Below are 26,203 nucleotides of genomic sequence, written 5' to 3'. Positions count from 1 at the left end.
TTTAGTCTTCTGCTTTCGGTCGCTGGGGTTAAAACTAATTGGAAATCGATACAATATCTGGGAAATCACCGAGAAATGTCTATTTTACCATAATGTAGAAGCATAAATTAGACTTACCTTTCGTCTCAAGTGCTGGAGGGCCAATTCGTCACTAGCCCAGCAAGCCACAACATTTCCAATCCGAGCACGACGTTTCGCCAGTATAAAACAAAAAACATCTCTTGATTTAAAGCTTTCGTGACTGCAGGGATTCATATTCTTGGTTCTTTCGGTAAAGTCACATAGAAGGGAAATAATAAAATAATACAAATATAAAACAAAAAAATTCTCACGACGTTTCGACTGCAACACAAGCAATCATCATCATCAGGTGTGAAATCCACAGCAAGAAATTTGAAAAATGTTCTTGTATTATTTTAAAATTAGAAAATGTTCTTGTATTATTTTAAAATTTGAAAAAATTTCTTGTATTATTTAAAAATGAGAAAATTAGAAAAAATGCTTGTATTTAATTTTTTTGTATTATTTTAAAATTAGAAAATTATAAACATTTCTTGTATTATTTAAAAAGTAGAAACTTTTCTTGTATTACTTTATTATTTCCCTTCTACGTAACTTTACCGAAAGAACCAATTATATTAAAAAAAACACCTGCTCTTGCCTGCAGTCCTCCCCGTGGTTGCCTCTGTCTGCTGCCGACCTCTCACCCAGTCAAACCACGCGGCCTGCGCGCTTCGTGCTGACGACGTTGCAGACATCGCGAGCCTCTGAAACGTAAAACTTTGTGGTTGTTGTTGTTTAATGTGCACAACTCTTGCCCCGCCACGCGACAAACGACGCGCTTGTTACGTGACGATAACGCCACTACAGTATTCTTTACAAGATAAACACAATGTTGTGACGGCTGGTAATGCAACGAGTGGCAATGCTAACAACCGTAGGAAGCAAATAATAAATAATTGCTTTGTAACTCGATTTAAAAGCTTTCGTCACTGCAGGAATCCATACTCTTTGGTTCTTTCGCTAAAGTTATTTGTTTGCCCTGATCCGAGCCTGGGTTGAGCCTGAGCACTGAGTTGGATGGGCGACCCCATCGCTGTGCATAACAGGTGCTATAGGTGCTGTGGGCAGTCGTCCCTCGCTGCCGTGCCGCACACGTGGTCGACCCGCGTGGTGAAGTATGGTCAACGTACGGCTCGGCCCCCCATACGGCGTGGAGAGAGACGCAAGATTGTACACCCACAGCAACAGCTGTAAGGGCGGGCCGTCCATAAATGACGTCACGCACTTAGTAGGGGAGGGGTGAGAAATGTGACGTCACATCAAAATGCGCAACTTTAAATGAATATAGACAACACGTTCTACTTAATTAAATATACTTTTTAATAAATGTTTTCTCCTACAACATCAGAGTGCAGCGCCACATTAAATACGCACTACAATGACAAGAGTTTAAAGCGATTTGAAGCATGTTTTATTTTGGGGGGGGGGGGGCAGAGCTTTGTGACGTCATACTTGAGAGGGGGGGGGGGTCTGACTTTTTGTGACGCCGTGTGACGAGGGGGGGGGGGGTTGTCAAAAATCGTCCAAAATCGCATGACGTCATTTATGGACGGGCACCCTATGGCTGTATGGCAGTGGTCACCTGCCCCACAGACGGTCGAGAGTCATTGCCGGGGGCTTGCGGGTGGCTCTGCGGAGGCAGCAGCTGGGGTTGATGGATTACTCCTCGAACTCTTCATAATTAAAGGTTGTTGGGTGAGATCGCGTTATTTATAAATGTGTCGCAACCCTCCACCACCCGACACGGCCAATCAGTAAAACAAGTATAACCCGTAAAAACAAAGTTTTTCACTATAAATACTTTACAGTGATACCTCGGTTCACGAACTTAATTCGTGAAATGACTCTGGTCGTGAACCGAATTGGTCGTGAACCGAGGCACATTTTCCCATAGGGTTCAATGTAAATCCGGTTAATCCGTTCTGACCTTTTTTTTGGTTTTTGAAGCACAAAAATATGAAACAAATGACAATACACATTACTGTAGTGCTGTACAGTATAGTAATGTATAAAGAGAGAACACTAACCTTGCTTGAGATGACTTCTGGCATGGAGGAAGGCAGGTGGGAGGCGGGTGGGAGGCGGTTATTGTTTGGAGGGAGAGTCCCCCTCCATAAGGACATCAGGGGGATCTCCTTCAGGGGTTTCCTCTCTCCTTTGTCTCCTAGCTGCAGGCTCAGTTTTGCTGAAAAATCTGTCCAATGTCACTTGTCTCTTCCTGCGCTGCATAACCCTCCGGAAATGAGAGACCATTAAGATTTAACACTCTGTTCGTGACAGCTATGTTGGGGTGGTGCTTTTCAAAAAAGTCATGGCACTCATTCCATTTTTGCATAATGGATTTTATGGCATCACTGCTAACCTCCCTTTCTTCCTCTTCCTCAGTGGAATGCTCCTCAAGAAGTGCCTTCTGTTGCTCACTGTGGAGTTCAGAAAGTTATTTCGTGGTCAGCTCCTCCCTATGTTCCTCAACAAGCTCTTCCACATCAGCACAATCAACGTCCAGACCCATACTCTTGCCCATGGACACACTTTCCTCCACTACCTCTGCATCAGACCCTTCTAAGTCATGTTCACGTTCAGTGACACATTCTGGCCACAGTTTCCTCCAGGCTGAATTTAGGGTTCGGGGAGTGACCTCTTCCCAGGCTTTGTCAATGAGGTTAATGCAGTGGACAACATTGCAATGTTTCTTCCAGAAGTCTTTCAAAATCAAGGACGTCTCTTCAGTGACATTAAAACACCTAGTGAAGAGCGCCTTTGTGTAAAAATGGGCGCGGCTCCTGTTCGTGAACCGAAGCGGAGTTCGTGAACCGAAGCATATTTTTATGAAATTTTCTGGTCGTGAACCGAGTTGTTCGTGAACCGAAGCGTTCGTGAACCGAGGTATCACTGTATATGCGTGGCGGCTAGAGTCCTCTCGTCCTCTGGCGTGAGATGGCTGCCACCTATGGGTCAGATGATTGCATTGCACCATTAAGCAATTGGTAATTAAATATAATATTTTTGTCCAAAAAATTGTGTAAAATTTTGGGAAAATTTTTTCACGGACATTAATTGTCACGCACAACGAGTCTGTGTGGAAAATGTCCGCTCGATTGGATCACGGGAAGTGGGTTAAAAAACGACCGAAAGATTTGCACGGTCGTAAGCAAGCAAGCGAACTTAATATAAAGGATTTAAAAAGTGTCACGTTGACAAAAGACAAAAAAAATTAGATTTAAAGCTTTCGTGACTGCAGGGATTCATCTTCTTGGTTCTTTCGGTAAAGTCACGTAGAAGGGAAATAAAATAATAAAAATAAAACATAATAAAATAATTCTCACGACGTTTCGGCCACAACGCAAGCAGCCGTCCTCAGGTGAGGACGGCTGCTTGCGTCGTGAGAATTATTTTATTATGTTTTATTTTTATTATTTTATTATTTCCCTTCTACGTGACTTTACCGAAAGAACCAAGAAGAAAAAAGACAAAATAGTTCACTACTTTAGCCCACCGGTGTGTTGAAGAGTGGATTCACAACATTTACAATTGGAGTTCGACGTTTCGCTGGAAATTACATCCAGCATCTTCAGGCGATTTGCCGGAATAGTGAAACCATCCACCTGCTTCAGGTCTTAAATAGTGCAGGACCACGTCATCGTTGTTGAACCCCATCTGGATTCGAGATCAGAAGGCGGGGGTGTATGCAATTATGTAATAGATCAGTAATCAGCCACTTAGCATGTGACTCACCTGTAAGGAATTAAAATGTGTGTTGTGCTTTAAATTTCGATTTAAAGCTTTCGTGACTGCAGAGATTCATATTCTTGGTTCTTTCGGTAAAGTCACGTAGAAGGGAAATAATAAAATAATACAAATTAAACAATACAATTCTAACGACGTTTCGATTGCAACACAAGCAATCATCATCAGGTGTGAAAACCACAGCAAGAAAAAAAAACACAAAAAGAAAATGTGCTTGCTGTGGATTTCACACCTGATGATGATTGCTTGTGTTGCAATCGAAACGTCGTGAGAATTTATTGTTTATTTTTATTATTTTATTATTTCCCTTCTACGTGACTTTACCGAAAGAACCAATATGTTGTGCTTTACTTAATAATACGCTTCCAGGCTGCGCTGACTCTATAGCTATTACAGCAGGTTAAAATTAATTGAATTCTCAATTTCAGTTAATTCTCTAACTAATCTTGGCCAGTAATAATTAGTTCTACATAACACTTCAACGTTATCAAAATCAATTGAATGTCCTGTTGGCAAGCATGCTCTGCCAATGCTGACAGCTGTGTTAGGGAGAATTTAATGTTCCTTTGGTGTTCTTTTAGTCTTACGCTGTGAACTTCCTGTAAGCCACACCGTAGCTCTCCAGGAGAAGGCAGTACAGGACCCTCCTCTACTTACGAACTTTCAGAGATACGAACGGACTCGTCCGTATGTCCAATTGCAGCTGTTCCGATCGAGAGTCGTAAGTTCATCCGCCGCGCAAATAGATGGCGGAGGTGACATCTACATCTGCAGAACGTGAAGAACCAGTGGCATCGACATATGCAGAACATAAAGAACCAGTGGCATCTACAGGAGATTATGCAACTTTTAAAGCCGTTCACCGTGTTCAGTGTACGCGCCGTGCAGCGTGTTTGGAATCGACAGGAGTAAAGTTGGACTTAGGAACACATCGACTGACGAACAGACCTCTGCAACTTAACTCGTTCTGTGCAAAGCCCACGTCTCCACATGTCCCTTCCGTACGGGGTAGAGTTTTGCTCCCACGCACGCGTGCGGTTTTCTCCCAAGTGTTTCCGATTTCTTCCCACATGTAAGCACTCATTAATTGGCAGATAACACCTTGGTATATAGAGGACTGCAGAGCTTGGGCAGTTGATTAATACGAGATGTCTTTATTTGTATGACTGTTTCCCTATGTACAGGGTGCTTAAAAAAAAAGGTAAACACTTATATGCGACTATTGTTTTTTAATGGAAAAAGAACGGATAATACACTGTAACATGATAACAAATGTGACGTTAATAGCTTCGAAAAGTGAAAGAGTCTCGACTTGTTCGCCATAATTGTCAACACATGCCTGGAATCTTCTCCAGGTGGTCTCCAGAGCCCGGAGGCACATTTTTTGTGGTATTGTTGCAAATTCTGAGAAGTGTTAAACATTTTTTGAAGCACGATGTATATATAATAAATATGCCCACTGTATCGCATATTGAAATGCTGCGTTTAGGCGTGATATAACTCCACAGCGTATGTGACCGAAACATCCAGAATGCGCCTGATCTCATAAGCTCAGCAGGTGTAAGCCTGGACAATGCTTGAATGGTTGATAGCCGCTCGTAAAGAGGTGTTGCAGTCTGCTGCAGGGCTACGTTTGTCAGAAGGGGGCCAGTGCAGAGACGTCTGTTGCCCTCTACTCCGGCGTCTACGCCTCCCCCGCATTCACCAAACTGTACCGACCGACCGTCAAACACGCCGGTCAAATAACACCCCCCCCACCCTCCCCAACGACCCATATCTCGTGGGTGTCATCCAGCGGTGGCTTGACAAAAAGACCGTACCGTACAAGTACACATACACAAATCCAATTTGTAAAATGTATCCACTTATTTCTAGATTTGAAGCTTTCGTGACTGTCCCACCTGATGACGGAGACTTGTGTTGCCTCCGAAACGTCGTGATTTATTATTTTATTTTTATTATTTTATTAACTTTTAATTAATTTTTTTTTACCTACGTGACTTTACCGAAAAACCTAACAGTATGTATCCACTTATGTCAAGCGGGAGACCAATTGTGCTCCTTGTTTCCTCCACCCCCACCGATCAGGATGTTCGGCTGGAACTCTCTGAGCCTCTGGCGAAGTCCCCGCCTGCGCTCGCTGCTGCCCTTGTCGCCGCTGGCACCGCGCGCCACGCGACTCGAGGGCTCGCGATGGAGCCACGGCGCCGGCGACGTGAGAGCCGTCATTTTCGACATGGGAGGAGTGATCCTGCCGTCGCCGTACCCGCCCATACAAGGTGCGCGCCTGCGCCGCGTCGTTACGGAAGGCGCGGAACCTTGTCCTGACTGAGGGGCCCGGCAGGACAAGGGTCGCTGGTATTTATGGGGCACTTAACCCTTTCGCGTTCCGAGATGACTGCAAGTTGCAGGGTGGGTCGTCCCGCTCGCCGCCGAATTTCGGAACGAGCGAGCGGTTCAGCGGGAATTTTATTTAGAGAGGCGTAGCGCCGTTGTTTTTAAAGACATTGTACTCACCGCAGAGAACTGTAGCGACACGGCCACACTCATTTTTTGCTGGCGCCAAACTGTACCGCATGCCCTCCCGCATGGCCTTGTGGGAGCCTCGGTACTGGTGATGTACACGTACTGACACGTACGTCATTGGAACAGGAAAGGGTTAAATGCGTCCGAAACTCGAAGCACCTTGCATCACGTCCCACCTCGATAATTCCGATGCCCAGCTTAAGTCTAGCAGTGCAAGGTGGGCTCGCTGTGATATCGTTTTGCATGATGCGATATTCAATGTCACGATGTGATGATCTTCACAATGTCGCTTTCCCATAACTTAGTAATTGCATTTCACATTTTTGTCGTGTTGTTTTTGTTTCTTTGATGTACTTCCAGTGTGACTAAGAATTGCTTACAAGTTCTTCAACTGAAGTTTGCTCGGCACGAGTCTACCATAAGTCATTGTTGCATCTTCACAATCTATAACGCTTATAATACACATGCTGTCAGAAAGTTCTGACATCGTATAATCACCAAACGTCAGTGGGGATAGGTCGCCTACTGCTTAGCACACCGCGCTCTGAAACCGGCAACTTGAGTTTGATTCCCAATCACGGCCAACATCAGTGACGGATATTTGAACTGGGCCTGGGTCTCCCCTTGTTTGACTCAAACTCATGACTGGTGCAGTGGGAAACATACTGCCGCATTGGGGAGACAAAGGCAGCCAGACTGTGGTGCTCGCCTCACTCCCACCCCCCCCCCCCACCTCGTGCGCCGTGACAACCTTTAATAGGTGCCCACTAGCAGCGTTTGCCCCATCAATCCGTAATGCTACAGAGTGGTCGTGCATGTTGTGTGTGTGTCTGCGCTGGTTTAATACATTCCGGCTGCTCTGCCTACGATCCATCCTGGTTTTGACCATGCTTGATTTGTGCGAGGAGCTCGCAGATCTTTGAAATAGTAGGGGGTAGTCCCATCGATGAGCTTCTCCGGCAGCCGAGGGTACATTGGCTGAGTCATGTAGTCTGCATGCCCAGCCACCGCATGTCCAAGCAGCTTCTGTTTGGCCCGATAGAGGGGGCTAAATGGGCACGGCATGGGCTCGAGAAGAGAGGGACTAATGTGGTACGGGAGAATGTTGGGCTGAGTGGACTTGCAGATGACTGGTACCAGCGGTGTTAAGATCGGCCTCTGTTGAGGAGGCTCGTGTAGGACGCTACTGGGCAGTTGGAGGTAGTTTCACTCCAGCAACACGGGAGGTTCAGAGGAGTTACACTCGGAACAATGAGCTGAGCACCGGGCGGCTAAAATGCAGCAAGTTGACTGCATCTGTCAGTTACCTCCGTCCATCAACACATGGCACCTGGCTCTGTCCCGTGACCTCCAGTCAGCAGCGAGCCTTCGACACGTCACGTGGCGGCATAAAAGTGAACCTAACATGGCACAGGCTCCAGGCGGTGACGTCACCGCCACTTAGTGCTCAACAGCGGTCGTCGTTACTATCGCTGCCGTCGCCGTCGTGGTGCATGCGTGTGCATATACGTGCGTTGAACTTCTTCCGCAGCGCACGTAGCCAGCCGTGCTAACCGGAGGTGCGTGTGGTGCGTAGAGTGGGAGGCGGCGTGCGGGCTGCCGGGCGGCACGGTGCTGCGCGTGCTGCGTGACGGCGGCGAGGCGAACGCGTGGTGCCGCTACCAGCGTGGGGAGATGTCGCCCGAGACGTTTGACGAGCTCTTCGGCGCCGACTGCTCCAGAATCGTACGCAGCGCCGAGCGCGATCGCCGTCCACGGACGCCGGTCGTACAGTCAACCTGCGATTCAAAGTCACGTGATTTGCTGCTCGAAATAAGCACCAAGGTGGTGCTCATTGCGAGTGCTCGGTTCCTCTCTGCAGCTCTTGAGCGAGCGGGGGAAACCCCCAATCCCTATGACGGGAGGCGAGTCTTCCCCTAAAGGACAACCGCCGTTAACTTCCCCACGCTGTGGTGCTCGTTTTAGTCGACCCCAGCAGGATGGATGAGAGCCCCGAGTCAACCCCCAAGCAGGATTTTAATTTGCACTCCTTTCGATTGCGAGCGGCTCGCCGTACCGCTGAGCCACCCGGCGGGCAATTCTTGATTAGCCGGAGTGATGGGGGGCAAGAGTGGAGCAGACGAAATGAAAACACGGATAATACAAAACCCATTTTTGGTCCGGGCGGTGGTGGGAGGCACTCATCCAGCAGTGAATCGAGAGCACAGGATGCACATGCACAACAACAGCAGCTGTCAGGCTGTGACAGTGGTAACGTAACCCCAAATGTGATCAAATATTTAAAACAATAACACGATAATAATAGTGGTTACAAACACACCGACACAATAACAACACACGTGCATAGCCACCACAGCCATAGGGCTGGACGTGGCCTGTAATCCAAGCACAGAGGGTTGGTGGATTGCACGAATGTTGTGATACTCCCTTCCCGTAGGCGTCAAGCAGGTGTCCTACCCCGGGCCCACCAGTAGAATGCAGTAGAGCATGAATGTGGACTCCACCTGTTCCTTCCGTATGGGATCAGAGTGTTTCCCCCTCGCACGCGTGGCATCTTCTCCATGTGCTGCTGTTTCCTCCCGCGTGTAAACACTCATTAACGAGCGAATAAATGCCTGAGTACCTGGAGGGCTGCAGAGCTTGGAAAATCGTTGGGGCCGGCTGACGGCGTGGCTGCCTTTTCCCCGCTCGCCTGGCCTGAGGTGGATTGGACCGCGGCCGACGCCGACGAATTGAAAGCCGCTGTCGTTTGTGTGTTCACCGCGGGGGAGCAGGCGGGGCGTGCGGTGAGCGTGGACGGCTTCGTGGCACACCTGGTGGGGCAGCTCGCCACGCCGTTGCCCGGCGCGCTCGCCGCGCTGAGGGGAGTGCGCGAGCGCGGCGTCAAGACGGCGCTGCTCACCAACAACTTCTACGTCCGCGGCGGCGCCACGTTCCTGCCGCTGGACCGCGCCCTCTTCGACGTGGTCAGCGCGGCGCCTCCCAACATGCCGCCGTCGGTTATTGCAGATGTGTTCGCTAAAGTCGTCTGCCCTGCTGGCTTGTGTTTGATGCAAATGCAAAAATGCATGGATTTGTTCTACTTTACGCTAGTAAATTTCGATTTAAAGCTTTCGTGACTGCAAGGATTCATCTTCTTGGTTCTTTCGGTAAAGTCACGTAGAAGGGAAATAATAAAATAATAATAATTAAACATAATAAAAGAATTCTCACGACATTTCGGCCACAACGCAAGCAGCCGTCCTCAGGTGAAGAACAGGTCTGTCGGAAAGACGCTTTACCGAAAGAACCAAGAAGATTTACGCTAGTAATCAAAGCAAACGAGATTGTACGGATGCGACAGTAAGGGGGGTTGCGTTCAATGGGCAGAGCGCTCCAGAGCGCTTTTCTGTTGAACGACCTGGACAGGAGCCCAGCCAGCAGCCAGCAGGAAACCCAAAGCGTAGATTATTTTTAACAGCAGTGTGACAGTTTAATATGTGGCCACTTGGCGTTTGGTCTCATCGTGAGGTAGGTGGTGGAGTCGTGCGTGGTCGGGATGAAGAAGCCGGACCCCAGGATCTACTCGCTCTGCTTGGAGGAGCTCGGGGTTCCTCCGAGCGGCGCCGTCTTTCTCGACGACCTCGGAGAAAACTTAGCACCGGCTCGGGCCCTGGGCCTTCGCACCATCAAGGTGCGATCCTCCCCCCACGGCCACTGCACGAGCCTTGAACGACGACGGTGACGACGACAAACGACACAACGTAGCCACGACGGAAAAGTCCCACCGCGTAGGCGTTCCCGGTCGTGCCGCGCGGCTCTCCGATGGTGGCCTAGGGTCGTGTCGCGTCACGGCCTAGCGCAGGAAGGGCTACGCCTGATAAGCGCGGCAAACGAGGCGTGGTGGAACGCACGTCGGGTGTAACATCGAGACGCGGAAGGAGGAGCAACGTGCGTTCGGTGAACAAAGGCACAATGTTAGAGACATCACGTTGACCGCTGAAAAGTCGGATTGGGGTAGGGCACGTCGCTGAATGGGGTGGAGAGCCAGTGGTCGGGAAGAACGACGGAGTGGCAGCTAAAGGAGGGAGCACGCAGAGGTGGAACAACGAAACCGGCTCGTTTGGCAGGCGCCGGCGTGGATCGTTTCATCGCAGGACCGTGAGAGATGGCGAAAGGCTTGAGGAGGCCTTCATCCAGCAGTGGATTGATTGCGGCCGACGATTATGATAGTGACCGCGACGACAATGATGGCTTAGCGAAATGTAAACTCCCTCGCCTGTTATACAGGAGGTCGTGGTTTTGATTTTGACCCTGACGCCTGTTGTATATTTGGAGTTAGCGTCCCTCCACATTTAGAATCAATGCGTGTTTATAGGTTTGGCTGCTCTACATTTCCACGTGATAAGCCACGTCGTTGGGCTTTCATTTGTGGCCACGTCGCGTGGATTTTTTTCTGGGTCCTCCAGTTTCTCCCTCCACATTTAGAATCCACATGTGTCTAGGGTATTTGGCTGCTGTACATTTCCTCACGATAAGTCACTTCCTTGAGCTGTCATTTGTGGCCAGGTCCCTTCTGAAAAAGAGTTCTATATCCCAGTGGGCCTTACCTGGTAAAATAAAAATTGCTCCAATGGTTTAGTTGAGATCTGATGAGAACGCGTGTGCCCCTCCGAATGATACCAATTGGGAGGATTTTGTCTCCCTTGCAGGTGGGGGACCTCAAGGTGGCACTGGCGGAGTTGGAGTCCCTGCTGGGCTTCTCGCTGTCCCACGGCGCCCCGGACACCGGCGCCGTGCGCGCCGGCCTGGAGATTGACGAGCGGGCGCTGGCTGCCTACCTGCGCACGGCACTGGGGCTGCACGCCGGTGAGCGGGAAATAATAACGCCGTGCACGAATGATGTTTACGCTTTTACTTTGTTTCATTGACACGTCCGACGTTCAAGCAGGTCGCAACGCGTCCTCGTGCACGGAGCTCATCTTTGGTGTTTTTACAGGCAGAGCCGGCCCAGCCACTAAGCGACCCTTGCAATTGCAAAGGGCCCCGTGGCCAGCAGAGGGCCCCCTAGAGTCACTGCTAGCTAGTGGGTGAAAAAAATCATACACCAAAGAGGCCTCCTACCAAATTTTGCTTAGGGCCCCCAAAGGTCTAGGGCCGGTTCTGTTTACAGGGTTGGCTGTTCCTTTGTTAAAAGAATCTGTTACGTGTCCGATATCTCCCTATTTCCAGTGGTCTCCCCCCGTGCGTGCGTGCGTCACGCTCTTCCTGCACAGCGACGGCTTGAGACGCTACATCCACATCGCTTTGTTGCATTGCACCTTGGCGTCGTGTACGATCGGGAAAGCCGATCCAGCGGTCACGATCGTGCCTCTTGCTGCCTAGAACTCGCCTGTTTTGTGCAACAGTGGTATTCGTACTCTTTAAAGCGGCGAGAAAAATCGAGTGATTTAGTTGGCGAGGGCGTGCAAGGGCTTGCCCCGACTGAACATCTGTGAAAAATCGATTTATAGCTCATTGGATTCTTTCAGTGTAAATAAATATGATTCTGATATTCTGAATGAGTGACGATAACAGTGGGCACGTGGGGGTGACGAAAGGGCAGGGGAGGGACGGGAAGAAGCGGAGGGACGAGAGGGGAAGGAGGAGGGGGTAGAGGTTGGGCGAGGTGAGGCTCTGAGAGAGGAACGAAAGGAGGTTAAGGAGGGGGAGTGTTGAGTCTCTGGGCAGTGCTGACTCTATGGGCAATGTTAATGGGTAGTGTGAGTCTGTGGGCAGTGCTGAGTATGGGCAGTGCTGAGTCTGTGGTGCAGCGTTGAGTCTATGGTCTGTGTTGAGTCTGTGGTGTGTGTTGAGTCTATGGTGTGTGTTGAGTCTATGGTGTGTGCTGAGTCTGTGGTGCAACGTTGAGTCTATGGTGTGTGTTGAGTCTATGGTGTGTGTTGAGTCTGTGGTGTGTGTTGAGTCTGTGGTGTGTGTTGAGTCTATGGTGTGTGTTGAGTCTGTGGTGTGTGTTGAGTCTGTGGTGTGTGTGAGTCTATGGTGTGTGTGAGTCTATGGTGTGTGTTGAGTCTATGGAGTGTGTTGAGTTTATGGTGTGTGTTGAGTCTATGGTGTGTGTTGAGTCTATGGTGTGTGTTGAGTCTATGGTGTGTGTTGAGTCTATGGTTTGTGTTGAGTCTATGGTGTGTGTTGAGTCTATGGTGTGTGTTGAGTCTATGGTGTGTGTTGAGTCTATGGAGTGTGTTGAGTCTGTGGTTTGTGTTGAGTCTATGGTGTGTGTTCGAGTCTATGGTGTGTGTCGAGTCTATGGTGTGTGTTGAGTCTGTGGTGTGTGTTGAGTCTGTGGTGTGTGTTGAGTCTGTGGTGTGTGTTGAGTCTGTGGTGTGTGTTGAGTCTGTGGTGTGTGTTGAGTCTGTGGTGTGTGTTGAGTCTATGGTGTGTGTTGAGTCTGTGGTGTGTGTTGAGTCTATGGTGTGTGTTGAGTCTATGGTGTGTGTTGAGTCTATGGAGTGTGTTGAGTCTATGGTGTGTGTTGAGTCTGTGGTGTGTATCGAGTCTATGGTTTGTGTTGAGTCTATGGTGTGTGTTGAGTCTATGGTGTGTGTTGAGTCTGTGGGGTGTGTTGAGTCTATGGTTTGTGTTGAGTCTATGGTGTGTGTTGAGTCTATGGTGTGTGTTGAGTCTGTGGTGTGTGTTGAGTCTATGGTTTGTGTTGAGTCTGTGGTGTGTGTTGAGTCTGTGGTGTGTGTTGAGTCTGTGGTGTGTGTTGAGTCTGTGGTGTGTATCGAGTCTATGGTTTGTGTTGAGTCTGTGGTGTGTGTTGAGTCTATGGTGTGTGTTGAGTCTATGGTGTGTGTTGAGGCTGTGGTGTGTGTTGAGTCTGTGGTGTGTGTTGAGTCTGTGGTGTGTATCGAGTATATGGTGTGTGTTGAGTCTGTGGTGTGTGTTGAGTCTATGGTGTGTGTTGAGTATGGTGTGTGTTGAGTTTATGGAGTGTGTTGAGTCGATGGTGTGTGTTGAGTCTGTGGTGTGTGTTGAGTCTGTGGTGTGTATCGAGTCTATGGTGTGTGTTGAGTTTATGGAGTGTGTTGAGTCTATGGAGTGTGTTGAGTCTATGGTGTGTGTTGAGTCTATGGTGTGTGTTGAGTCTGTGGTGTGTTGAGTCTGTGGTGTGTATCGAGTCTATGGTGTGTGTTGAGTTTATGGAGTGTGTTGAGTCGATGGTGTGTGTTGAGTCTATGGAGTGTGTTGAGTCTATGGTTTGTGTTGAGTCTATGGTGTGTGTCGAGTCTATGGTGTGTGTTGAGTTTATGGAGTGTGTTGAGTCGATGGTGTGTGTTGAGTCTATGGAGTGTGTTGAGTCTATGGTGTGTGTTGAGTCTGTGGTGTGTGTTGAGTCTATGGTTTGTGTTGAGTCTATGGTGTGTGTTGAGTCTATGGTGTGTGTTGAGTCTATGGTGTGTGTTGAGTCTGTGGTGTGTGTTGAGTCTGTGGTGTGTATCGAGTCTATGGTGTGTGTTGAGTTTATGGAGTGTGTTGAGTCGATGGTGTGTGTTGAGTCTATGGAGTGTGTTGAGTCTATGGTTTGTGTTGAGTCTATGGTGTGTGTCGAGTCTATGGTGTGTGTTGAGTTTATGGAGTGTGTTGAGTCGATGGTGTGTGTTGAGTCTATGGAGTGTGTTGAGTCTATGGTGTGTGTTGAGTCTGTGGTGTGTGTTGAGTCTATGGTTTGTGTTGAGTCTATGGTGTGTGTTGAGTCTATGGTGTGTGTTGAGTCTATGGTGTGTATCGAGTCTATGGTTTGTGTTGAGTCTATGGTGTGTGTTGAGTCTATGGAGTGTGTTGAGTCTATGGTGTGTGTTGAGTCTATGGTGTGTATCGAGTCTATGGTGTGTGTTGAGTCTATGGTGTGTATCGAGTCTATGGTTTGTGTCGAGTCTATGGTGTGTGTTGAGTCTATGGAGTGTGTTGAGTCTATGGTGTGTGTTGAGTCTATGGTGTGTGTTGAGTCTATGGTGTGTATCGAGTCTATGGTGTATGTTGAGTCTATGGTGTGTGTTGAGTCTAAGGTGTGTGTTCCGAGTCTATGGTTTGTGTTGAGTTTATGGTGTGTGTCGAGTCCATGGTGTGTGTTGAGTCTGTGGTTTGTGTTGCACCTCAACAGATGCCCTACTCGTCCGTCAATTCCGGCACGGCCAGTCCAACCCAACGTACTACGTGGAGTGCGGCGACCGCAAGCTCGTCCTGCGCAAGAAGCCGCCGGGAAAGCTGCTGCCATCGGCGCACGCCGTGGAGAGGGAGTACAGGTGCAGCTAATCGGCGTCACGTGGAGGTCCGGATTCCGGAACGATCCGACAAAAGTTATTATTCACGTCGGAGAAAAATGCAAACTACTGCTGCTAAACTAAGCAATTTCTATTTTATTTTACCAAGTCCCACTGAGATAATGAGCTCTTTTTGAGAAGCGACCCGGCCACCACATGCGATGAAAGCTCAACGAAGTGGCTTACCGCGGGTAAATTCATAGCAACCAAATACTCTAAACGCACGTTGATTCTAAATGTGCAGGGAAAAAACGGAGGACCCGGAGAAAAATCGGCGCAAGCTCCAAATATACAGGTGTCAGGGTCGGCATCGAACCCACAATCTCCTGTACACCAGGCGAGTTAGTTAACATCTTGCCACCATGGCACTCCAATGCAGGTGTGGGTGGCGAGATGGGGGAGCAGTGGCTGCTCTCTCTTGGTCCCTGTATTCACGACAATAATGATAATAATGCCGCATGAATGCATTTATGTCGCACTTGCTCGGCGGATAATTGTTTCGGAGTTGGTCAGCTGATGTAGGTGTGGGGGATGGATGCGTTTCAGTTATTTCTTGGTACATTTTAAAACCAATAATTTAAAGGCATGGAGTGGTGGCATCATTACCACCCCATGACTAACATACATTTTGAGTGATATCTGGACTAGTGTTGGTCCCTCCCGTAGGTTGACTGCCTTAAATGAGTTTCTTTGCGTGGGGTAATGTAAACATCAGCGCTGGGGAGACAAAGACAGCCCGGCATGGTGTGGGCCACACCGCCATCACCCCGAGTACCTTCATCAGCACTTGCTGCAATCGTCTGTGGAGGCTACACTGGGGATCTTTTGTGTTTGTTGTGTGCGTCTGTGCTCCATGCAGGGTGATGAAGGCTCTGGGAGCGGCAGGAGTTCCCGTACCACAAGTGCTCTCTCTGTGCGAGGACCCCAGGTGAGTCAAGATCCCACGCGCCAACACCTGTGTATGCGCGCACATACACACACACCATACTTTACTCGCCCGCACACAGTTAACCTACAAGGCGGGTAGCGTGCACCGATTGAATATTTGCTGCAGGCGCATTGGCACGTTGGACATTGGGAGGCTGCACGCACCAGACGATGACAAATAACAGAATCTTCATTCGAATCACGGTGCCTGATTGTGACATGTCATCGGTTACTAACCAAGTTGTGAGGATAGCGCCACGGAGGGGCCGCGCCGGCGCTCAGCTGGTTGGACGCGGCGCTGCTCAGTTTGAGACGCAAACGTCGCTCAACGATCGAAGACAACTTCGCAGACAACTCGAGTCTCGACAGGCAATCGTCGTCCTTCAGGCACCAAGACGCAAGAGCAACCAACGTGGGAAAGAAACACTGCCACTCATGCGTTGGTCGACACAAAGATAAAGATCCGCCCGTATAGCCTGTAAGACTGTTGGGGAAAAGTGTTGTTAGCGAGCAGCACCTATGAAGGCCGGCATGGCGCACAAGGGGGTGGGTGGCCAGCACCGCACCTAGCCGCCTTTGTCTCCCCATTGGCAATCTTAACGCACTGCACCAGGTCGACCGAGGCCAGGCCCAGGACCAGTTCAGATAATCGTCACCGGTGTTGGCTGGCAATCGGCGACTGTCTGGGGAGTGGTGGCCGAGCAATTGGAGCCCTGTCACCGGTCGTTGCCCCCACATGGGTTTGCAGGAATGTGCACACGCAATCTGTTCACGGTGGCGAATGGAGCGCTGCGGTGGCGAGATGTTCACTCTCTCACCTTGTTATGCAGGAGGTCGTGGGTTCCATCCCAACCCTGACACCTGCATATTTGGAGTTTGCATGTTCTCCCAATGGTCGCGTGGATTTTTCTCCGTGTCCTCCAGCTTTTCCCGCCACATTTAGAATGAACATGCGTGTAAAGTATTGGGCTGCTAGAAATTTCCACGTGATAAGCCACTTCGTCGTGCTATGATTTGTGGCCAGGTCGCTTCTGAGAAAAGAGCTGTACAGCTCAGTGGAACTTGCCTGGCGAAATAGAAAACAGTTTTAGTTTCATTCGGCTTCGCCAGATGCCATCGAATGGCTTCTCCGAAGCCAACGCGCAGGTATCGGGATCGGTCTGTTGCTGTCCGAACGTCGTCGACGATCGTTGCTGCCCCGTTCTCGCAGCGTGCTGGGGACGCCCTTCTACCTGATGGAGTACGCCGAGGGGCGCATCTTCAAAGACCCGTCGCTGCCGGATCTGTCTCCAGAGCAGCGCCGCAAGGTCTATTCCGCCGTCACCTCCGTGCTCAGCCAAATCCACCGGGTGGATCCCGGGTCCGTGGGGCTCACCGACTTTGGCAAAACCGGTGGGTTCCCCGCGTTGCCACTACCCCCATCGCAAGTCGTCCCTGGAGAGTTTGGCCGGACATCCCAATGTATGGATGTCGTCGTTGTTGTTTGTCAGCTTGTAGCATCTCATTTCATGGGCAAAGGCCTCGGTTATCGTATCACATTGCTTCCCTTGCTTGGTTGTTCTGGTCCACGAGTGGTCTCCGAGCTCTGTGATTTTGCCTAGTTGCTGCCATCTATCTCCACGCCGCGGTTAATTTGTCGTCGCGTGTCTCATTATTTGTTGTCAAGGCGTGGCCTGCCCAATGTAAAACAGGGCCCCCCGTGAGTTCTCGAGGCTCAGCGAGGCCTTTCCTGCGTGCGTGAGTGCCGTCACGTTAATTCACACAATCACTGACGCCCTCGTCCTGCAGTGAGATTCGAGAAAAAAACCAGGCCTTACACGTACTACAAGAAGTAGCCAGTTTAACACGTAGTAGGCTTTCGCGATCAATATTATCCGCAGATGAGGAGGGAGAGTATGACGTTTCGCCGGTAATTACAACCAGCCTCATCAGGCGATAGCCAGAGTTGTGAAACTGGCGAACGTCGTACTCGAATGGTCAATGTTGTGGGTTTACTCTCCAACACACCGGTGTGCTGAAGTCGAATTGGCATGTTTTGTTTATGTGACAAACCGTACAAGCCTATATATTCTTGGTTCTTTCAGTAAAGTCACGTAGAAGGGAAAAAAAAATACAACATAATTATGTTTTTATTTTATAATAATGTTTTATTTTTATTATTTTATTATTTCCCTTCTACGTGACTTTACTGAAAGAACCAAGAATACGAATCCCTGCAGTCACTGAAAGCTTTAAACCGTACAAGCCTACGTGTTAAACTTACTTATCGGGTGGTGGCGGGTTTAACGGCACATTTATATTTACGCGATCGAACTCTATCATGAATAAGCAGCCAACCGGCAAACGAAAACGCATCTCTGGCAGGACGATACGTGGGGCGTCAGGTGCAGACGTGGACAAAGCAATACCGAGCGAGCGAGACCAAACGGCTGCCCTCCATGGAGCTGCTCGTGAATTGGCTGCCGGCTCACCTGCCCCGAGAGGAGGCGACCTGTGTGGTGCATGGAGACTTCAGGTGAGTTGAACACATGTGAGGCTGTCGCGAACAATATTATTCATAATCAAACGTTTTTGGGTTTAGATCGCGTTATTTATAAATGTCGTAACCTTCCACCACCCGACACGGCCAATCAGTAAAAAAGTGTCACGTTGACAAAAGACAAGTAGTTCACTGCTTTAGCCCACCGGTGTGTTGAAGTGTGAAACCACAACATTTACAATTTTTGAGTAGCACGACGTTTCGCTGGTAATTTTATCCAGCATCATCGGGCAATTCGCCAGAAATTGCCAGAAATTGCCCGATGATGCTGGATGCAATTACCAGCGAAACATCGTACTCAAAAATTGTAAATGTTGTGGTTTCACGCTTCAACACACCGGTGGGCTAAAGCATTGAACTATTTGTCTTTTGTCAACGTGACACTTTTTTACTGATTGGCCGTGTCGGGTGGTGGAGGGTTACGACACATTTATAAATAAGGCGATCTAAACCCAAAAACGTTGATTATGAACTTCAGGTGAGCCCTGCCGTGGGGTTGGAGCGCGGTTAGGGGGGGGTTCAAAGCGAGATCCCTCCGCACGTGCTCTCCCGCTTTGGGTGGGGCGGCTCATGCCCTTGGATGCAACTTGATGCTTTTGTTGCTTATCGTGACAAAACGGTCCACTGTGCCAAACACTTGCTTCTCCATTGTGATCTGCTTTAAAAGTATGCAGTGGGATGAGGAATTTACTTTAACTATTTTACTATAAACTATTTTTTTTACCAGGTAATGCCCACTGAGTTATACAGCTATTTTTCAGAAGTGATTCGGCTACAAGTGATAGCTCAACAATGATGGCTTATCACGTGGACATTTATAGCAGCCGAATACTCTAAGCGCATGTTTCTAAATGTGGAGGGAAAAACCGGAGGACGTGGATCAAAATCAATGCAACCACAGGGAGCACATGCAAACTCCAAATACACAGCAGGCGTCAGGGTCGGGATCGAACCGACGACCTCCTGCATGCCAGGCGAGGCAGTTAACATCGCAGTAGTCAAGTGGGGATGGGATGAACGGATTGCCCATGGTGGCGCACACCTCTTATCCAGCACTGTGGGCAGCGACGGTTGGTGGATCACCGCACAAATTACAATGTTGACTCCCTTCCCGCGTGCATCGAGGTGCAATGCCCTGGCTCGCCAGTATAATGCAGTACAGCAAAGTGTTGGCCTGCTATCATCTCTCCCTTGTGTATGGCACAGTGTCGCATGCGTGGGTTTTCTCCTGGTTCTGCGGTTTCTTGCCACACATGTGTTGCCTCCGAAACGTCGTGATTTTTATTTTTATTTTATTTTTATTTTGATGTTTTACTTACGTGACTTAACCGAAAAAACCTAAGAATACGTAGAAACACTTAACTGGCTGAAAAGACAGCTGATACAAGAGGGAACTGCGGAGCAATTGTTTGGGCTGGCTCACCGCATGGTAGCCTTCCACCTTAATCTGGGGTTCCCCAACGGTTGTTTATGCCATTTATTGTGAATATTCCGTCACAGTTCCTATGATCACTGTTTCATTGCTTTCATGGCTTTATTTTGGTGATTTCGAAAAGTGTATTGGTTTAGCCAAGCTTGTTTGTTGTAGTACAGAGTTAGACTGATGGCCTTAATCTAAGTTGTCTTGTGGTTGTTGTTGCTTGTTTGACTTGCATCCCGCTGGGATTTTTGCACACAGCGTTGGTGTACGGTGTTTTTTCTGCAATATTTTGCTGTCTTTAATTGGATTTTCTGTTTGCACTCAGTCACATATTCACTTTAAGATGTTTTTTTGTTCATGTTTTTGTTTTTTGTTTGTTGCGGTTGCACCCGATTCAAGAGCCGAATGGCTCACAGGGCTATACCTAATAAATGAACTTGAACAAACGTAATCATTCGATTTTGTTTGTCGAATTATGAGTCTCGGTGGCAGCACAGACGAGGAAAACGATTGTTGCCGGTGATATGTTGACCGTCAACTCCCGACACCACCGCCCGCGTGGGCGTCTGCGGTTGTGCCGTCGGCGACGTCCGACGTTTCGCCCCGCGCGCTGCTGGGAGATTCTCCAGGGACTGAACTTTCGCTCACGCACGCACGTACACGCACGCCCGACGGTTGGCCAGGCTGGACAACCTGGTGTTCGACGCGGAGCGGCTGGAGGTGCGGGCTGTGCTCGACTGGGAGCTGTCGACGCTGGGCGACCCGCTCTCTGACCTCTCCTACAGCTGCCTGGCTCACCACCTGCCCCGCAATTTCCCCATCCTGCCCGGTACGCGCACACACGCGCAGAGATACTCCTTGTATAAGCCTTCAACTGATTGTTGGGGCTAGTGCTGTTAGCGGACGTCTACGTGTGATGGCCGGCATGGTACGGCACGCGAGAGGGGTGGGTGGCAAACGCCACGCCCGGCCACCTTTTCCTGATGTTCACACACAACACTAGCTACTCATGTAAGGCTGGGTCAACATAGGGAAAGCCTAGGATCGGTTCAATATTCTCCCCTGTTAATTGATTGCGAGGGGGACTCGCACACGAATCGCGGGCTCGGTTGATAGCGCAGCGCGCTCACCACCACGCGAGCGCTTCCCATCAATGCACACACACGCGCAGAGACACGCGTAGATCTGGGCTGTCCGAATCTTGAAATAGTCGATTCATTCGACTAAAGCGGACAACGCGTTTCACTGCTCGGCGTGACCGGCACATCGGGCAACCCAACGCCTCGGCGTCTCGCGCGTTTTATTTTTCGTGCTCCGACCTCAGGAGCATCTTCCCGCGTGACGCCTGTAAAATCGCCGCCCGCACTCCCCCCCTCCTCGTGCGCGTGCCCCCGCGCTTCAACCCCCTGCGACGCCGCCCGCCTTCCGCAGGGCTGAAGGGCTGCGACCTCGTGGCGCTGGGCATCCCGAGCGACGAGGAGGTGATGAAGGCGTACTGCGGTGCCTCGGGCCGCCCACTCGTCGAGGACTGGCACTTCTACTTGGCCTTCTCGTTCTTCCGCGTCGCCGCCATCCTGCAGGGAGTGTACAAGCGGGCGCTCTCAGGTGTGCGCCCCGCACACTCGGCCGATAGGGCTCTGGCCAAATGCCCCGTCGAGACGGGCTCATACCTCGTACTTTGAAGTGATCACGTGGACCATCACGTGGACAAAAATGTAAAGCAAATGCTAAACCCTTAGTCGCTTGTTTCGTGAAGCTAAATTAACACAGTGGCGGCGGCGGCGGCAGCGGAGTGACGGTGGTGTGATGAGAGTATGACGGCAGTGGTTCGACAGTGCAGCAGGGGTGTTAAATGGTGTAATGGGGGCGGTGTGACGGTGGCAGTGTGATGGCGGTTCAACGGTGGTGGTGCGACAGCGGTGTGTAACGGCGGCGTGTAACGGCGGTGTGTAACGGCGATGTGCAACGGTGGTGTGACGACGACGGTGAATCAGGTCAGGCGAGCTCAGCGCGTGCCGAGGAGGCTGGTCAGTTGGCGGAGGCGATGGCTGACGTGGCTTGGGGTTTCGCCACACGGGAAGGATTCCGCATCTTCAAGGGGCAGCCCAAGCCGCCCGGCGGTGGTGCGGCAGGGCAATCCGGCCGGCCCTACAGCACCAGCTGCCGCAGCACGACTGTGAGTCGGCCTCCTTGTTGTGTTGCGTGTCGGTTCAGCGTAGCTGTGGATTAGACGCAGAACGAATCACCTTTCCAGCGATCCGATGAATCGTCACCGTTTGTATGGAGTGACGATTCCATTCAATAAATCGATGATTTTTTTCCGTGTAATTTTTTCCATCTCGCTCCGTATCTGTCGTTTCGTCCTGGCATGTACCTTTGGCTCCACGCTCATCTTTTCTCTCTCGGTTTGTTCCGTTCGCCTAAGTCTAACGGTATCATACGTCGTTAAGTTACGAAGATTGCAAATAACTGATTCTCTCAAACACGGGTCCCCAATTATATCTCGATCACTCCTGCGTCGTTGATTGCCCCCCAAAATGGTCCACCTGGCGCGTGATTGGGCGCGCTCTCCTGCAGGCACCCGGCTACCCGCGGCACGACCGCCGCTTCTTCGCTACTAGCGCGGGCGAGCCGGCCGCGGCGAGCGGGCGTGGTGACGGCGGCAGAGGTGGCGGTGGCGGAATGCCGGTACGGGAGGCGGAGCTGGCCCCGGCGGCCCGCGCGACGGTGGAGGCCGTGCGAGCGTTTGTGGGCGAGCGTGTGATCCCCGTGGAGGCCGAGCTGCGGCGGCACGGGGAGTCGGAGCGGCGCTGGGAGCCGCACCCGCTGCTGGAGCAACTCAAGGTTGGAACCCGACTCGTCCCGCCGCACCGGCACCACCGCCTCGGCCGATACCGCCGCATCACCGTCGTCGCCACCGCCGCCGCCGCCGCCGATGCCACTGCCATCATCACCGCCACGACTGATACCGTCGCCACCAATAAGACCGCTATGATGCCGCCACCACTGTCACCGTGGCCATCACCACTACCACTATTACTGCCACTATCACCACCGCCACGACTGATACCACTTCAAGTTCAAGTTCATTTATTAGGTATAGCCCTGTGAGCCATTCGGCTCTTGAATCGGGTGCAACCGCAACAAAGAAAAAACAAAAACATGAACAAAAAACACCTTAAAATGAATATGTGACTGAGTGCAAACATAAAATCCAAGAAAAGACGGCAAAATATTGCAGAAAAAACACCGTACACCTACGCTGTGTGCAAAAATCCCAGTGGGATGCAAGTCAAACAACCAACAACAACCACAAGACAACTTAGATTAAGGCCATCAGTCTAACTGTACTACAACAAACAAACATGGCTAAACCACTACCGATATCACAACTGTCCCCTTCATCGTCACTGCCACTATCTTCACCACCGCAACCATCACCACCACTCATTTCCGCCACCGCTACCTCCTCTACCATCGATACCACCAACACCACCACCACATGATAACACCACCACTGCCCAGCTCTGCCACCGCCACTACTGATAACCGCTGCCACCGCTACCACTGCCACCACTACCGCCACTGCTTCCACCGTTACCACTGCTGCTACCACTGCCTTCGCTGAAACCACGTCCACCACCATCTCCACGACAACAACAACGTCGGCAATGTCGCTAGCGCCACCGCCGCTAACCGCTAAGACCATCACCACTGCCACTGACACGACTGCCACTGCCATGATGAAATGACCATGCTTCCCCACGCCGCGCACGGGCGACATCTCGGTGTCTGCCAGCCGTGCCGATTTTGCACAGTTTGGAATCAAATGAGAGACTGAACTCGGCCCGCGACTGCCCCCCCCGCGCGGCTCAGACAGAGGCACGTGGGGCCGGGCTCTGGAACCTGTTCCTGGCGCGGGAGGCCGACCCCGACGCCCGGTACGGAGCCGGCCTCACCAACGTGGAGTACGCCTTCGCCTGCGAGGAGATGGGTCGCTCGCTGCACGCCTCCGAGGTGCGTTGGCCCACAAATCGTTTGCCTTCCCACTCATCTGTCTCTCTCTTAGAGTGAGTTAGCTAACGCTGCACGGCGGTGGCTCAGAGTTACACGTCCGAGATCGTCGACGCGACAACGCTGCGTTTCTTGCCGTCATTCTCCGCGCAGGCGTTCAACTGTTCCGCCCCGGACACGGGGAACATGGAGGTGCTCGTGCGCTACGGCACGGACCAGCAGCGCCGACGCTGGCTGGCGCCGCTGCTCGACGGCAAAATCCGATCCTGCTTCGCCATGACGGAACCTCAGGCACGCGGCGCATCTACCCCCCCCCCCATACCTCCGTCGTCATCGTCATCGTTGTGGTGTATTACTTGCTATCGCGCCACGCGCAAGTGTTGTGCAGTAGAACCACGCGGAGACGAGGGATACTATGAGGGCTGCTGCCGCTTATTAAGCCACTCTCACACTCGGCATCCTACACTCACACCAGTGTAGGTGCACCCTATCCCGCTGGGTCCTTCACCCGGACACTGAATCCTGTTTGGACCCTACCCTTGGCTATCCCTTGGCTCTCTCACTCGTCAGCCCGGAGCGGGGGATCAGCCAACACGAGGAGAGAGACCCTCACTCTGGCCAGTCCTTACCCTGGCTCCCCACGATGACCCCGCCTTCATCACGGGGTCCCCCTTAAGAACCCCTTTGGGCGGCTCCTCCCCCCAGCTCGGCCCCGCCTACGTTCCCGAAGGTGTTCTCCGAAGCCCCTTACGTAACCCGTGACGTTACGTCATCCATGACTGTCAACCCGCTCACACCTCCTCCTGTTCGCCCCCTCACCGGTTACTCGCAATCCTCCTCTACGCGAGTGTCAGACAGCTCCCAAAGCGCCAACGGAGAGACGAGACACAGTTGGACAGAGCACCGCACACACGGGTGGCGGCAGCAGTAGCAGCGCACGTGAACCCTGACCCTAACCCCCCCCCCCCACCCCCACCCCTGCAATCACTCCCCCTTTTTGCAGGTAGCCTCCTCTGATGCCACCAACATCGAGGCGTCCATCGTAGAGGCCGGCGACAGCTACGTTCTGAATGGCCACAAGTGGTGGACGTCTGGTGAGCGAGCGCGCGTGCGTACGCGCGTGTGTGTGTGTGGAGTTCTGGGGAGGCGTGCGAGGTTGGCTTCCAACTGAGCTCGTGCGTATTTACAAATAAACTCCTTAAAACCAGCGGTTTTATTTTAAAGTGCACTAAAAAGTAAATAGCTCGATTGGACAACGGGAAGTGGATGACATCTTCATCACAGAGTTTAGGGACCGTGGCGTTTTTGACTTGCCCAAATAAATATTAAATTAATAAGCCGTCCGTGCAAAATGTGAATTGCTTTAAAAGAGCCAATACATTTGATACAGGCATGCATTGTCACCGGATCTGAGTACGTGTACAAATTTTTATTTGATTGGACAACAGGAAGTGGACTAACTTTTGATTACAAGATCTGACCACGACAAACACAAGTGAAGTTAAATAAAACCGTTGGAAAAAAAATTAACCCGTAAAAACAAAGTTTCTCACTATAAATCCTTTATATGCGTGACGGCTAGAGTCCTCTCGTCCTCTGGCTTGAGATGGCTGCTACCTATGGGTCAGATGATTGCCTGCCACCATTAAGCAATTGGTAATTAAATATAATTTATTTTTTCCTAAAAAGTGTAAAATTTTGGAAAAAAAATTTCACGAAAATAAATTGTCACGCACAACGAGTCTGTGTGCAAAATGTCAGCTCGATTGGATCACTGGAAGTGGGTTAAAAAACGACCGAAAGATTTGCACGGTCGTAAGCGCGCAAGCAAGCAAGTGAACTTAATATAAAGGCTTTAAAAAGAGTCTCGGTTTGGCTGCCGTGCGATGCACATGAATTAATCCGGGTGGCAGTGTGGGCAGGAAAGCGCAGCCCTCTGCTGTGCGGACCAGTTCTGCAGTATCAGCTTCTGCGTGCCGTTGTCTAACATGAAGCATTTTTGCACTGTTCCTCCGCTCGAGATCTGAACGGATTCTTCGTTTAATGACGCAACGCCGACAGCACAAGTGGGAAATACATTGGAGGGAAAATTTACCCAATTTTTTTTTGCATGGTCAGGTTTTGTTGCATGTGTGCTGTGCGCATCGCACGGTGGCGAGATGTTAACTACCTCGCCTGGTATACAGGATCCCGACCCTGACGCCTGTATATTTGGAGTTTGCATGTTCTACCCGTGGTCGCGTGGATTTTTCTTTAGGTCCTCCAGTTTTTCCCTCCACATTTAGAATCAACATCACCACGCATTTAGAGTATTTGGCTGCTGTAAATTTCCACACGGTAAGCCGCTTGGTTGAGCTATCATTTGTGTTCTTGGTTCTTTCGGTAAAGTGACGTAGAAGGGAGATAATGAAAGATAATAAAATAATGCTAAATTCCTCTGTTGATATGCAAATTCCTTTGTCAAGGTGCTCTTCCCCCCCTAACCCAGCTTCAATATACGCTGCGAAGCTTGGCAGTGTTTATTCAGACGCTGTCTTTCCGACAGCCCTGTTCTTCACCTGAGGACGGCTGCTTGCGTTGTGGCCGAAACGTCGTGAGAATTGTATTATTTTATTATGTTGTATTTTTATTATTTTATTATCTCCCTTCTACGTGACTTTA

General features: G+C 50.5%; 1 protein-coding gene and 1 long non-coding RNA gene across 2 annotated transcripts in view; one reads left to right on the top strand and one right to left on the bottom strand.

Annotated features, from left to right (window-relative positions):
- The first annotated feature begins 709 nt into the window (after positions 1-709).
- ACAD10 (acyl-CoA dehydrogenase family member 10) overlaps positions 710-26,203 on the top strand; it is a 34,189-nt gene continuing 8,695 nt past the window's right edge. The window contains exons 1-17 of the mRNA XM_061561978.1: positions 710-774; positions 5,899-6,089; positions 7,913-8,061; positions 9,111-9,302; positions 9,851-10,009; positions 11,028-11,184; positions 14,483-14,624; positions 15,502-15,570; positions 16,780-16,961; positions 17,934-18,084; positions 20,212-20,357; positions 20,960-21,133; positions 21,523-21,704; positions 22,106-22,372; positions 23,405-23,545; positions 23,696-23,833; positions 24,546-24,636. Coding sequence (XP_061417962.1) covers positions 5,900-6,089; positions 7,913-8,061; positions 9,111-9,302; positions 9,851-10,009; positions 11,028-11,184; positions 14,483-14,624; positions 15,502-15,570; positions 16,780-16,961; positions 17,934-18,084; positions 20,212-20,357; positions 20,960-21,133; positions 21,523-21,704; positions 22,106-22,372; positions 23,405-23,545; positions 23,696-23,833; positions 24,546-24,636 — 2,530 coding nt within the window. The 5' untranslated portion in view covers positions 710-774; position 5,899. The remainder of the gene's footprint in view (positions 775-5,898; positions 6,090-7,912; positions 8,062-9,110; positions 9,303-9,850; positions 10,010-11,027; positions 11,185-14,482; positions 14,625-15,501; positions 15,571-16,779; positions 16,962-17,933; positions 18,085-20,211; positions 20,358-20,959; positions 21,134-21,522; positions 21,705-22,105; positions 22,373-23,404; positions 23,546-23,695; positions 23,834-24,545; positions 24,637-26,203) is intronic.
- Positions 8,006-26,203, bottom strand: part of LOC133348920 (uncharacterized) — a 33,622-nt gene continuing 15,424 nt past the window's right edge. The window contains exon 3 of the long non-coding RNA XR_009755853.1: positions 8,006-8,114. This is a non-coding gene — a long non-coding RNA (uncharacterized LOC133348920). The remainder of the gene's footprint in view (positions 8,115-26,203) is intronic.

Source organism: Lethenteron reissneri, chromosome 28 (assembly GCF_015708825.2).
Source record: "Lethenteron reissneri isolate LAM-NWPU_2019-01 chromosome 28, ASM1570882v1, whole genome shotgun sequence".
NCBI lineage: Eukaryota > Metazoa > Chordata > Hyperoartia > Petromyzontiformes > Petromyzontidae > Lethenteron > Lethenteron reissneri.
This window is presented reverse-complemented; position numbering and strand designations above follow the sequence as displayed.